Source organism: Ovis aries, chromosome 4 (assembly GCF_016772045.2).
Source record: "Ovis aries strain OAR_USU_Benz2616 breed Rambouillet chromosome 4, ARS-UI_Ramb_v3.0, whole genome shotgun sequence".
Classification (NCBI taxonomy): domain Eukaryota; kingdom Metazoa; phylum Chordata; class Mammalia; order Artiodactyla; family Bovidae; genus Ovis; species Ovis aries.
Genome location: NC_056057.1, coordinates 52,371,758 through 52,386,553, shown reverse-complemented (window position 1 = coordinate 52,386,553; position 14,796 = coordinate 52,371,758). Strand labels below are relative to the sequence as shown.

Sequence of the window (14,796 nt, the reverse complement as noted above, 5' to 3'; positions counted from 1 at the left end):
AAAATACCTCATACATAAATGTTTCCAAATGATTTTTGCTAAAACCTAAATAAGTCTTATTTCATAGTGTAAAGATATTACAAAGGACATCAAGAGTTTCACGTATGGCATGGCCCGCTGTGTAAGCCCATTTTAAATCCTCCTGTAAAGATGAAACTGCTTGTGTTGAAATTGTGAGGACATTTTATGAAAGAAAAATAAAATTTCATTTTTCTGTTTTCCATCTTCTGCAGGAAGTCACCAAAGCAGTCCAGCCTCTCTTACTGGGAAGAATCATAGCTTCCTATGACCCAGATAACAAGGTGGAACGCTCCATTGCCATTTACTTAGGCATAGGCCTATGCCTTCTCTTTATTGTGAGGACGCTGCTCCTGCACCCAGCCATTTTTGGTCTCCATCACATTGGAATGCAGATGAGAATAGCTATGTTTAGTTTGATTTATAAAAAGGTAATACTTCCTTGCACAGTCTTTATGCTACTTGTTAGTAGCATCGTGTTTTAAATGCTACACTAGTACAAGTAAGGGATAAATGCTAAAATCAGTTTTGTAGGGCTGTGAAGTAAATGGCAGCAATAATGAATATTTCTAATTTTTCCTTGATACTTCCCTTCAACTAGTAATTATTGAGTAATTCTGTAAACTGCCTGTATTTTAGACTTCAGTTTTGTTTTTTCCATATCATCAGTTTTTGGAATCCATGGCTCCCTATTGAGATGATTCTTGCTGTGTGCATAAAAGTCATCGATAAAATATCGTCTTATGGTAAAATGCTATGTGTCTTTATGTGCAATAACAAGAATATAGTGTGTAATTGTTATTGAACAACCAAGCAATTGATAATTCTACCTTAACTTGTTATGGGGGCTTCCTCCATAGCTCAGTCAGTTAAGCATCTACCTGCAATGTGGAGACATGGGTTCAGTTCCTGGTTTGGGAAGTACCCGTGAAGAAGGGAATGGCCACCCAATCCAGTATTCTTGCCTGGAGAATCCCATTGACAGAGGAGCCTGGCAGGCTATAGTTCGTGGGATCACAAGAGTTGGACATGACTTAGCTCTAATTTTAACTAGTTATGACACAATGATAGTATCCACTGCCTTATTCTGAGTTAGATTTTTGTCATCCTAAGTCTTGGAAATTAAAAATTTTGGAATAACACATACATGGCAACCATAAGAACCTTTTCTACTTTTCCGTATGCATTGTCAAGTCAAAAGCTCAAGTTGCTAAACAATACTTTGGATGGATTCAAATTAAGACTGTCTTACCAGGCCTTCCCTGGTGATCCAGTGGTTAAGATTCTGCACTTCCACTGTGTGGGGCCCGGGTTTGATCCCTGGTTGAGGAACTGAGACCCTGCATGCCATGCATCACAGTGGGAAAAAAAAAGGACTTTCTTACCTTACAAACACACTTTAAGGTCATCTTAGTGACACAGTGACACGTGCTTTCACCAACCTGATTTATGTGTGACTCTTTGATTTGCCAAGATTAAAGATTTCTTTTTTTTTAATAGATAGTTGTTGGTTATTTTGGTTATTTTCTTTACCCTTCTTCTCTTTCTTCTTCCCCAAATATAAAAACTTTATATATTTGGCTTATAGGAGCTGTGGGCCTGACATTCCCTCTACAAATAACCCATTAACATTTCCATAATATACATGCAAGGTCAGTGGTGTTGTAAAATCTTGATAGTTATATATTAGTGTTTAAAAAGCCCAAGTGAAAAACCAAGTCCACAGTTTAACCAAATCACCCCAGCTGCAATCTCATCAGTTCACAAGTACATTAGGAAAGCATGGGTGATAAATCAATAAAAATCTTATCTCAATCCAGAAATTTTATATAAGTGAATAAATTATTAGGTATCATTTAGAAGATAGAATTTAGACAAGATGCATATCAGAGAAAGTTGAATCCAGTTTAAAAGTATTTATAAAAGCAATTATTATAATGATAACTGATGTTCATGACAAACTTCTAAGTGATTTAGGTATATCATTTCATTTGATCCTCCTCAAAACTCTATATGGTCGAAAATATTATTCCTATTTTATAAATAAAATATTTTGATAAACTAAAGGCCTAAAAAGTATTGAACATTGTGCAAGAACTGCTTCAAAATTTCTAAACTGGAAAAGTCACAATCCTTAAAGTCGTGTCCAACTCCATGGGCCTGCCAGACTCCACTGTCCATGGAATTTTCCAGGCAAGAATACTGAAGTGGGTTGCCATTTCCTATCTAGGGGATCTTCCCAACCCAGGGATCAAACCCACATCTCATGTCTTCTTCATTGGCAGGCAGATTCTTTACCGCTGTGCCACCTGGGCTACCCCCTTGAAGTTAAGGGTTTTCCGATTACTAGAGAACATAAGTACTGAAATAATGTTGCAAGTCAAATTGTGTTACATAGAAAGAGAGACATGAAGCACTGGGTGCTAAAGCGGAAGGGAGGGCAGAGAGTTGTTCAGTTTGTGGATTAGTTCTTATGTTTAGCACAAATACAGCAATATATGTTCCTTCAAACCCAGGACACATTAATGAAAAGTTGGAAGCTATGTCTGGCCTTTCTGAACATTGTTTATATGTGTTCTTACCTAGTTTGCTTTACCCCTCTAGCCATACCTACTGACCTGCATTGACATCATCATCTAAGAATACAATTGCATCTCCATGCAGCTGTGGTTTGGTCACTAACGTTAACTAGTGCCTTATCTGACCAGTTTCACCCATGTGGCAGGCAGCCACTGATTCTTCCCAGATTATTATAGATTTTGTCATAGAGCATCATCTTCTTTGTTCCAAACTCTGCAACATGATACATTCAAATTAGATTTTAAATAATGAATCTAAATGCAAACTAGGTTGAATTTTGCCTGTGAATTTTGAGAAAGATAACTATATAATGAATAGATATTCACTGAGTATTGTGCACGTACATTCCATGTTAAGCACTATAGAATTCAAGTCGCCTGAGACTGAGTATGTTACTAAATCATGTATCACCTAGCTCAATGGACCCTGCCCCCCACATACTACTCTAACAGCATTTGGAGTTCACTGCTTTATTGTTTCTTCATCTGTGCTTATCTAAACACTATCTATTATTCCACACCATCTTAAATTCTCCCTCAGTGAAATATTTACAGATTTTTATAACCAGATATGTGAACTTGCTCTTAACCACCCTGTTATATTCCACTCCCTTTAACTAGTTTATCATATTTAGTTATATATTTGTTAGGTGTCTTGAGGTAGTAATTTTGTTTAATAACTAATAATAATCCCTGAAACCCTGGATACAGTGATTTGTATCTAAGTGCTCAATACATGTGTGAGAGAGTCAGTTGGAGCAAATGTCAAATGGGTGCTCTTCAGTCAAAGCCAATTCTTATTAAATTTTGTAGGTGAAGTGTGCCTGTGATCTCTCGTAATAATAATTAATTTATCTGCTTAATAATCCTGTTTTGTCTATATGGATGTATTTTTCATTGTAAAATTTAAGAATTTTTTGTTAATGTAATCTTTCAAGCAATTATTAATAATTTTTTAATAATATACTTGTATTGACTTTAACTGTAATTTTATTCAATAGTCACCATAGAGTACATGAAAAATTTAAGGCCAAGATTTTATTTTTAAAAATTTTATTGAATATATTGGCTTATATTATTATGTTAGTTTCAAGAATACAGCAAAGTGATGCAGATATATATATATATCTTTTTTTTCCTGATTCTTTTTCACTATAGGCTATTACAAGATATTGAATATAATTCCCTATGAGACCAAGGTTTTAATCTCAGATTTCACTTGCCTTTAGTTCCATCTGTAATAAAAACAAACAAACAAACCAAAAAACAACAAGCAAACCTCTGCAGTATATAAATGAATATTTAAGTACAATATTTTTCCCATTTTGGACTAGAAACAATTGTTAACCCTCTCTAGCTACTGTTAAATAATGTAAGTAGAGGCATGCCATTATAATATTTGTTGTAAAGAGAAATATTTATAAATCTGAGAAGATACTAAATTAGATGAACATAAGATAATTTTATTAGGTTTACTTAAAAAAGGCATGCATAGTTACCCAATTCCTCAGCTGTATTATAACATGCTTATAAACATGTCTACTGCGCAGTAACATCATTTAACTTCCCATTTCCTTTTAGACTTTGAAGCTATCAAGCCGTGTTCTGGATAAAATAAGTATTGGACAACTTGTTAGTCTCCTTTCCAACAACCTGAACAAATTTGATGAAGTATGTACCTACTGATTCACTCTTTCATGCACCTTTGTTATAAATCATACAACCCCAAAGATTTTCTGGGTCAGAAAACTAATGAGTGGTTACATCATAAGCATTCCTAGCTTCCCTATTTCTGAAAACCGAGAAGGCTAAGTTGTGTAGCAGAGTGCCATTTTGGTATCTCACAGAACCAGACAACTCAAGGGCACCTCAGCTGGCTTTTTATTTGGTGTGTTTTTTCAAAATTAAATCCTCATCAGATCTTGTTTCATTTTAATGCTTTAAGTCAGTTATTTACTTTGGCTGAGTATGATACTCTGAAAAATTCTTGTTTAGGGCTGTCTTCTGTCACAATAAAATTCAGGGTCCTTGAGGACAGATTATGTATTTTATACATAAGGTATTTGTCTTTGCATTTCTAGTATTTAGCATGCTATCGAACTCTCAGCAGGTGCTAAGCAATTTACTGTGAATTGAGTGTGCATGATGTTTTCTGAGTATTTGGTCGGATAATAGGGGTGTGCAATGGTATAGACTGAAATTCAGCAGAGTCTTGTCTTTCATGTTCTATGTCATGGCTCTTGCTTTAGTCACAGAGGAATAAGTTACTTAAAGAATTCCAGACATGGTACTTAAGATAGCCAATCACCACACATATCCACTGGAAGAAGGCACAGTGACTTGCAGTTAGTTTGGGGGGAAATCCTAGTCTCTGTGGAAGCACATTGCTGTGTGCTCCATATAATGAATACCTAGATTTTAGTGCATTCAGAACCATGATTGTATGAGCTCACTGTGCTTGATTTCTTTCTCCTGTTCTTGATTTTCTCTTTGTTTTGGGGTGGAGGATAACATGTCCATGGTTTTCACCTTGATTTTATTTTTCAGGGACTTGCACTGGCACATTTTGTGTGGATTGCTCCTCTGCAAGTGACGCTGCTGATGGGGCTGCTCTGGGACTTGTTGCAGGCCTTCACCTTCTGTGGGCTTGCTTTCCTCGTAGTCCTCGCCCTTCTTCAAGCCGGGTTAGGGAAAATGATGATGAAGTACAGGTAGAAACTCTTTAAATAGTGTGAAACACAGATTGCATTCTTACTAGTTATATGACCTACGTCAAGCTGCTTCTGCCACTGTTTCTGGTTTTTTCATCTTTGAAATGAAATAATCATCTCCCTTAGGCTGTCAGGAGGATAAGGCAGAGTGTATGACATACTAGCCCACCAGAACTTCTCTATGTACTGAACCATGATTTTCTTACTAGGTGTCACAAAAAGGCATATTTTCATAATGTTATCAGCGGTCCCCAACCATTTTGGCACCAGAGACTGGTTTCGTGGAAGACAATTTTTCCATGGACCAGGGGAGGGGATGGTTTCAGGATGATTCAAGCACATTACATTTATTGTGTACTTCATTTCTGTTATTATTGTATCAGCTCCACCTCAGATCATCAGACATTAGATCCTGGAGGTTGGGGACCTTGATATAAATAATACTTTCTATATCAATGGTACATTATTTAGCTTGCCAGTCTATAGAATTTCTTTATAGGTATGTTACCATCCATTTTGGTTTTTTGCACATCAGAGATTTAGGTACAATGGATAAAACAGTTATATGAATGGGAGGGAAAGCATACATTTTAGGTAAAGTTCATAAGCTTTTTCTACTCTGGTTCATGAATTATCACAGCACAGCCTTAGTGGCTTTTATTACTAAATGATTCAGTGATACCAATCACTGCTTATGAAAGAGGACTTCTGGAGTTTGCCAGCTAGAGTATGATAGAAAGTGTTCACATTTTGGAGTCAAATAGTTCTTAGTTTGAATCCCACTTTGCACCTTACTAGACATACGACCTGTGTCAAGCTGCTTCAACCTTTGTGTTTCTGTTTTTTTCAGTTTTTAAAATGAAATAATTACCTCCCTCAGAGGATTAGGCATAGTATATGACATGCATCTAATACATGTGTCTGCACATGGGAGGCATTTACTGATTGATACTTACTATTTTTGTTACTGTGTATTTGATAATAAAATAAACATCTGTTTAATAAAAGAAATGTGGCTTTTCTTAAAAGCTTGGGCAGTTCTTAGTGGGCAGTTTGACTTATTTTTACTAAGTATTTGATTTGTGGATGAAATAATTTACAGAGATCAGAGAGCTGGAAAGATCAATGAAAGACTGGTGATAACGTCAGAAATGATTGAAAATATCCAATCAGTTAAGGCATACTGCTGGGAAGAAGCAATGGAAAAAATCATTGAAAACCTAAGACAGTAAGTCATTCCAAAAATGTTAATATCAGTTAAATTAGTCAATTAAGGTTTAATATATTTAAAATGAGTATGTCACAGTGGACTTCAGCTCATATTTGAAATTTTTGACAACCAAATAGTTGTGTTAAGTTATATCAATATTCATGTGTTAGTGGTGTAATGTCATTTTCATGGGACTGTCATTTTACATAGGTGAGCTATTTTTGCGCTACACAGATATCTTACAAAAGAACTGCCTATTTGTGTTTATAGCTGCTTAATAGACTAAACTAATGATCATGATGCTAGAGACTGAATGAAACCTAAAATAGAACTGCTCGAGTAAAAAAGATACAACTCTGAACCACATAAATGATTATCTAGTATTACAACTTCCTTAATTTATATGTTATGGCTCATGAAAAGCAAACCAAAAAAAACCCCTTCTGTTTGTTTAAAATATGTTTGTTCTTCCTTTACTTAAGAGCAATGCCAGGGTAATATCTATAAATTGTGTTCTATAAACCCTCCACTTGAAAAATCAAAAGCCGCCACCTGAAGTAGAATCAGTACTTGGCACCCATTTTGATCTCTGGTCTTGTTTTGCCTCAGATAACCTTTCTTTCACTGGTTAGTAAAGATTATAGCCAGCAAAAAATACAGCACAGACTGGGATACTGTTGCTGAGAAAATTTTGGACATGATATAAACCAAGGTATTTCTGTAGCTCTAAGACCATTTTTCTTTAGTCAAGTTCCATGTTCTACAAATTGCAATTTAAAAAAGGGTTCTAGGAGACTCAGTGGGCATAGATCTTCTGTTAAAGGGCAAATAATTTCAGAATGAATTAGCTCATGAGAGTTTCATAGGAAGAAAAGATACTAAAAAGAAGAGTTCCGTTTTAGATGATATGAGTATGATTATCAGGGATTCAGGCTGCTGAGTCCAGTAGACAGTGGTAACTGAGCTGCAGGTGTGTGATTGGAACAACAAAAAAGATGCTGAAATGGTAAGTCCTTTGCCATGTAAATAGAAAGAGTAAAAGACTATTTATTGCCCAAACATGATTGGTCACCTGTTTTTATTATGCCTTTCAAGACGAATCCAGGAAAGGAATTATATTTTCTTTCCGGAAACATCCATAAAGATCCTGCTTAGTTGGTTGAAATTTTTCTCTTTAACAACTGAGTTAGCTCTCAAGGGTCACTGATGAACTGGGTAAAAGGCTATGCAGTGCTCCCTGAAAATCTGCTTCTTTACTGCTCTCTGGTAATAAAGCCACTTTCAGTTTTTTTGTAATCATAATAAGATAAAATGTTTTTATGACTCAAAGTGTTTGTGTTGTTATTATGGGGAGTAAGGCAGTGGCAACCCACTCCAGTACTCTTATTTGGAAAATCCTATGGGCAGAGGAGCCTGGCAGGCTGCAGTCCATGGGGTCGCGAAGAGTTGGACATGACTTAGCAGCAGCTTTCTGGGTGATTCTTCTATCAATACATGTTCTTGAGCCTGTTATTCTTTTCTTGTAGTATCATTCCTTCATTTTCCTCAACTGTTTATAATATACAATGATAGTTTGACAAATTTATTAACATTTTGGTAATCAGTGTTTTCTTGCATTAAGAAAATATAAGCCTAGCCAATAGTATTCTTCTTTCAGTTGAAGATTAGAGAGACACATAAGTTCTAAGTGCAAGTTCCTGTGTTGTCATTTATTGTGGCGACAACTCCACAAGGGAGATGTTACCTTTCTCTTCTGTAGATGTGGATTCTGTAGGAACAGAGGGAAGAGCAACTTGCTTAAGATGGCATAGCTATAACCAGCAGAGCTGAGTCACACCCCAGTTAGATTCCAAAATCATAATCTGCCTTTAATGCCAAATAATTAAAATAGGTAAGCTAAACCACATTAGACTGGGAATCACAATGTAGGTTGGGAGCACTGAACTTCATTTTCTTCATCAGAGTGCTGAGGATTACATTTTTTTTTCAGACTTGATAAAAAGATTTCATCTGCATTCTACCACTTGAGAATGAGAACTTTTCTGAGTTGTACAAGCATGTGGAACTAGCACCCAAATGCCAGGCACAGCTATCGCTCCCTCCCACCAGCATGCTCTACTTGTCTGTCTCATCTCTGCTCTTTCCCTCACCAGAGCTGAATGGAAGGATCACAAGTGATTCCAGTTTTGACGATCCTGTGAGAGTGGGATGAAGGCTGAAGGGGAAGCATTGTCCTCTGTTCTTGCCAGCTCTGTACTCCCTTGCTTTCTGCCTGTTGGTGCATTTAAACCTCTTCTGTTTGTGTTGAAAAAATAGTTCACATTTTCAGTTCAGACTAAAAAAAAGTATGATTGCAAATAATTATTCTGAAAGGAGAGAGGGTGGATGCAATATCTATTCTCTTGTAATTTTCCAAGATTTACTGGCAGCAATCTTTTTTAAAAAGCAGATTCTGGAGGACTACTGCAGACTCAGTATCTCTGAATGGTGATCTTGATACACTGCATTTTAAAAAGTTTCTCAGGCAATTTTCACTTGTGCTAAGCCTTGAGAACCACTCCTCTTTGGCTCATATGTTATTTTCAAGGTTCTCCAAAGCCAATCCAGAACTTCTAAAATGCTGACAATCCATTAGGGAATCCCAGAATTGCCTTTTCCTTCTATAAGTCTTTCAATATTATTCTCACATCTGTACTTAAATACTTAAAACACCAAGCAATAAAAAATTACTAGTTTCATTAATCTATAAATTAATAATGATGTGAATGAAGATATAAAAATAATATAATTATTGAGATTATTTAAAAATAATATTTATAGGTATTATATGCTGGTATATTCATTGTCATCCATCCCTCTTTTAGAAAAGATAACTGAGGCCGAGAGAGGTTAAATAACTTGCTCAATATCACATAGCTCATCTAGGGTAGAACCAGAATCAGAAAGCAGAGAGAAAGCTTTTGAGAGTGTATGTGCGGATTTTTTATTCCAAGATGCCTGATATTTTGGAAAGTATATAAGCACCCCAAATCTTACTATTTGCTTTTTTTGTTTTTGTTTTTGTTTTTTTCAGAACAGAACTGAAACTTACCCGGAAGGCAGCCTATGTGAGATACCTCAATAGCTCAGCCTTCTTCTTCTCAGGGTTCTTTGTGGTATTTTTATCTGTGCTTCCTTATGCACTGCTCAAAGGAATCATCCTTCGAAAAATATTCACAACCATCTCATTCTGCATTGTTTTGCGCATGGCAGTTACTCGGCAGTTCCCCTGGGCAGTACAAACTTGGTATGATTCTCTTGGAGCAATAAATAAAATACAGGTAGTGTACCAAAATGGGTCTTCTGACTCAATGAATTTAGAACAGTTTAGAACTTTTGTCATGAGCGAACTCTCTAGAGATGAATTCTTGGCCTTGGACCTGTCTGATGCACAGTATTTCCTCTCTTGATGTCTATATGTGGTCCAACGAGCCTTGTAAAGCCTAGTGAAATAAAATGAAAGCCCATGAGATTTTAGTCAGAGAAATTGAAGAAAATATTGTTACTGTTTTCTGGAGATTATTATTCAAGTAATCAATCAATAGTTCTAATGAACTTGGCAAATGTGCAAAATCATGGTGGCAGGTTCATCAGGAAGTTATAAAATTTTCTAGCTAATGCTAAGAATGTTTACCTTAAACTTTTCCAAGTAGTTTTCTGAACAGTATGATGGATGAGAATGACATTGTATGCCATATTAATTACCTTAAAATCTCAGCATGCTGACGTAGCTGTTAATTTTGAAGAGAAGTTCTAAAGTCCTTAAGGGAATTAGACTCAATTTATGCCAAGCTAACAGAATCACCACCAGGAACTTGGATGTGGTTACAAGTTTTAGAATTAATACACAATTCAAAATGTTTTATTATGCTGTTTTGATATATATTTAAATATTTAATCCAGAAAATAAATCACTGTGTCATAAGTTTAAAAAGATGAGGGTGAAGGGTGAGCCACTTTAAGGTAGTTCTGCCATTATTTAACACAGGCCAGAGTTTGACTTCCCTGGTACCTCAGTCGGTAAAGAATCTGCCTGCAGTGCAAGAGACTTGGGCTTGATCGCAGGGTCAGGAAGACTCCCCTGGTGAAGGAAATGGAAAACTATTCCAGAATTCTTGCCTGAAAATCCCATGGACAGAGAAGCCTGGCAGGCTACAGTCCATGGGGTCGCAAGAGTGGGACAAGACCTAGCAACTAAACCGCTATCAGAGTCTGTCAATGGTGGACCATGGACCTAATAAAAGGAGGATGCTATAAAGATGAAAATACTAGGTTTCTCTCTCTCAGTGTTGAATTGAGGCAGTCAGTAGTTCAGGTGTGCTTTATAAATTCATTACTAAGGTTAACATGTCATCTAGTACAAGGATGAGTCAGTGGTATGTTAAAATTTAATGTATAAATAAGTTCTATAAAATGTCACATATTTAAAGAATGCATTTATAATAAATTCTAGTACTTGACAATTAACTTTAGAACATGTATAAAATTATTTTTTAGGAAAAATTTCTAATATAATTCATAAAATATAAAATGTAGCACTTATTAGAGTTTAAAAAGATGTAATAATGTATTAACACTATCCTAGTTCTATAATATGTTTTTGCTTTCTTTTATAAACAGGATTTCTTACAAAAGCAAGAATATAAGACATTGGAATATAACTTAACAACTACAGATGTAGTGATGGAGAATGTAACAGCCTTCTGGGAGGAGGTCAGAATTTTTTGTTTGTTCTAAATATTTAAGCTTTTCTTATTTGTGATTCTGGTTTTCATCTTAATGGGCAATAAACTTAGAATGATGATAGAATTTTAGAACTGAGAGAGGAATCACTCCACTTATTTTGTAGTTTAAGAGGTAGAGGCCCAGGAATATTAAATATGACAGACAGGCCTCTTCATGGTTTTCTAAGTCATGTAATTTGTTTCATATAATAAATTAGGAAGTAATGCAGTGCTCATAGGTGTTGGAGCCAAATTGAGCTGGAATTGAGTACTGGTTCTACCATTTACTTCGAGTGCAAGTTACTAAATTTTGTGGAACCTCTGGTTCTCCATCTGTAAAGTGGGAATATTAATATATACCTTGCAAGGTTGTTGTGAAGATTGACTGAGATAACTTATGGGAAGTATTCAGCATAGTACCATACACATAATAGTTCCTCAGTAAATGCTGCGCTCTGTGATCTCAAGTTCTAGTCCAACGTGCTTTGCAGATACCAATAAACATAAAGATGTATATGGGATAGACTTATGGATTGTTTTCTACTATTTTCACTTATTTTAATTCACTATTAAAAATTCTCATTTCTCATGGTCAGAAAAAATGTTATTAATGATTTTTCAGCTTCTAAAGGACTAATATTTGATTATAGAGAATACCAATGGAGTTCCTCTTTTCTTATCACTTTTTTTCTGTTGAGTAAACATAGGCATTATGAAAGCAATGTCCTATTTCCACATATTTCGCAATATCTTAAACTGGTTTTATTTATATAAGTAAGTTGACCCTAAGGGCGTCACTGTAATTCTTTTTTTAAGATAGAAGTAAGAGAATAATTCTTTATCTGCCTAGAAAAATTATGGGGAAGTGTGTGGATTAGATTGATTTTACTTCTTTGATTTTAGGAATTTCAAATGCCCTTCTAGACATAAAGAAAAGCAAGGATTTTATTGATACAGACAATTGTTTTTCTAATCTCCATCTCATTCTCCTTTCATCTAATAAAATAGATAGCATGCTTGAGCCCTTACTATGTGCCAGGTACTAGATAAGCACTTCACATGTTTTGTCTTATTTCTTAAAACATTCCTATGATGTAATCTTAATATTTCCATTTTGCTGATAAGGGAATGGAGGCTTAGGAAGGTTATAGGACCTGGCTTAGCTCATGTACCAGGCAAGGGATGAAGCTAGGTTTTGGACCAAATGTCGTGGTCTACAACCCTTTCCCTGAACCATTGCCTTTCATCTGGCTGTATCCTCATTCTCCAGACTCTCACCGTCACCTAGCAAATTCTGGACACTCCTTGATGGTATTTACCCAGGACAGTGGTGCTGGTTAAACCTCTCTCATCGTGTCTAAGACTTCAGCACTCACATGAGAAATCCTTCCAATATTGTCCTCAGAACTTCTATTTACAGTTACTTCTTCAGAAGCTTCCTCTCATGCTCATATGCTGAGCTTGGTGAGTGCCGAGACTCACTCCACTTTGGAAATGTCCTGTTCTGGAATCTCTTTCTCAGTTTAGAATTTCCTAATCGTAGCTCTCTCAGTCTCTCAATCCCACCTTTACTGCCTTCCAATTTCATGAAGATTTCTAGTCTCCTTAGTTCTCCCTTTTGGACTCCTCCTGGTTTAACTTCCATCAGTCACTTCAGTTGTTCCTACAGCAGCACCCTCAATCTCCTTTTCTTTTTTTTAGATTTTATTTTATTATTACTATTACTATTTTTTTTTACTTTACAATATTGTATTGGTTTTGCCATACATCAACATGAATCCACCATAGGTGTACATGTGTTCCCAATCCTGAACCCCCCTCCCACCTCCATACCATCCCCATACCCATACCATCCCTCTGGGTCATCCCAGTGCACCAGCCCCGAGCATCCTGTATCCTGCATCGAACCTGGACTGGCGATTTGTTTCTTATATGATGTTATATATGTTTCAGTGCCATTCTCCCAAATCATCCCATCCTCTCCCTCTCCCACAGAGTCCAAAAGACTGTTCTATACATCTGTGTCTTTTTTGCTGTCTCGCATACAGGGTTATTGTTACCATCTTTCTAAATTCCATATATATGCATTAGTATACTGTATTGGTGTTTTTCTTTCTGGCTTACTTCACTCTGTATAATCAGTTCCAGTTTTATCCACCTCATTAGAACTGATTCAAATGTATTCTTTTTAATGGCTGAGTAATACTCCATTGTGTATATGTACCACAGCTTTCTTATCCATTCATCTGCTGATGGACATCTAGGTTGCTTCCATGTCCTGGCTAATATAAACAGTGCTGTGATGAACATTGGGGTACATGTGTCTCTTTCAATTCTGGTTTCCTCAGTGTGTATGCCCAGCAGTGGGTTTGCTGGGTCATAAGGCAGTTCTATTTCCAGTTTTTAAGGAATCTCCACACTGTTCTCCATAGTTGCTATAGCAGAAAAATAAATAAAAGCAATCCAAATTGGAAAAGAAGAAGTAAAACTCTCACTGTTTGCAGATGACATGATCCTCTACATAGAAAACCCTAAAGAATCCCCTTTTCTTTTCACTGAATCGTTTGCTATAAGACATTCACTTGACAGCTTTGATGAAGGGAATGCTATCTGGGAAAATCAAATACTCTAGTCAGTTATAAGTTTTATACAGTTACTGTTTCAACTTCAAATGGGCCTGTAAACTTTCTTGGGAAATGTTTTTGTCTTTACTTAATTTTATTTACTATTTCCCTAAAAGCTATTCCAGATTTTTACCAGTTCCCTGAAACTCCCAATCTCTCCCAGGATCTGCTCACCCCCAGCAGATGGCCTTGACTTCTGTAACATAGAGAGAAAATATATAGATGCTATAAAATATAGAGCATCACGTATGAATGTTTACAGCTTCTTTCTTCACGCTTGAGATTATTATTTTCTCCTATCTTATCTACGAGAAGGATGTATGCTTCCCCCTGCCCTTAACTGAACTGTTGTTATCTTGCTTCATCTTCTCAGGACATGGGGCTGGCAATTATTCTCTCTCTAGAAGCTCAATTCCTTTTTTTTTCAACTGACTTCTTTTAATATCTAAATATTTTCAAGTTAAAGAAATTTCTTCTCTGACTTTTGCCCCCCTGAACCCCATCATCCAAGCCTTATCATTCTCCTTCCCTTTGCTATTAAAACTGTTCTTACTTCCTCATCTTTTGACTTTTGCCTTCTGCAATCTGGATTCTGTCTTTACCAATGCATTAAAAACTGTTCTTTTGAAATATTTATTTAACTTAGCTTTAGTGAGCCACTCTTTCCATGTAATCTTATATTCCAGCCATGACTTCTCAGTCTTGGCTGCCTGCCTCTTAAGAGGCGGTCGGCCACAGGGTCCCCACCGCCTCCTGGTATTTCATGCTCTCTGTGAGTGACTCACCCAGGCTCAACTGACATCTATGTGCTGATGACTCTCAAAGGCAAGTCTTCAGCCCCAGTTCCTTTCCTGAACTTCATACATTATTTCCAAATTCCCTGCAAGGTCC

At 36.3% G+C, this 14,796-nt stretch overlaps 1 protein-coding gene across 3 annotated transcripts in view; it reads left to right on the top strand.

Annotated features, from left to right (window-relative positions):
• The window catches only part of CFTR (CF transmembrane conductance regulator), a 188,532-nt gene that overhangs the window by 51,590 nt on the left and 122,146 nt on the right, over positions 1-14,796 (top strand). For all 3 annotated transcript variants that reach the window (XM_042248301.1, XM_042248300.1, NM_001009781.1), the window contains 6 exon segments: positions 234-449; positions 4,179-4,268; positions 5,145-5,308; positions 6,411-6,536; positions 9,592-9,838; positions 11,178-11,270. In XM_042248301.1, coding sequence (XP_042104235.1) covers positions 234-449; positions 4,179-4,268; positions 5,145-5,308; positions 6,411-6,536; positions 9,592-9,838; positions 11,178-11,270 — 936 coding nt within the window.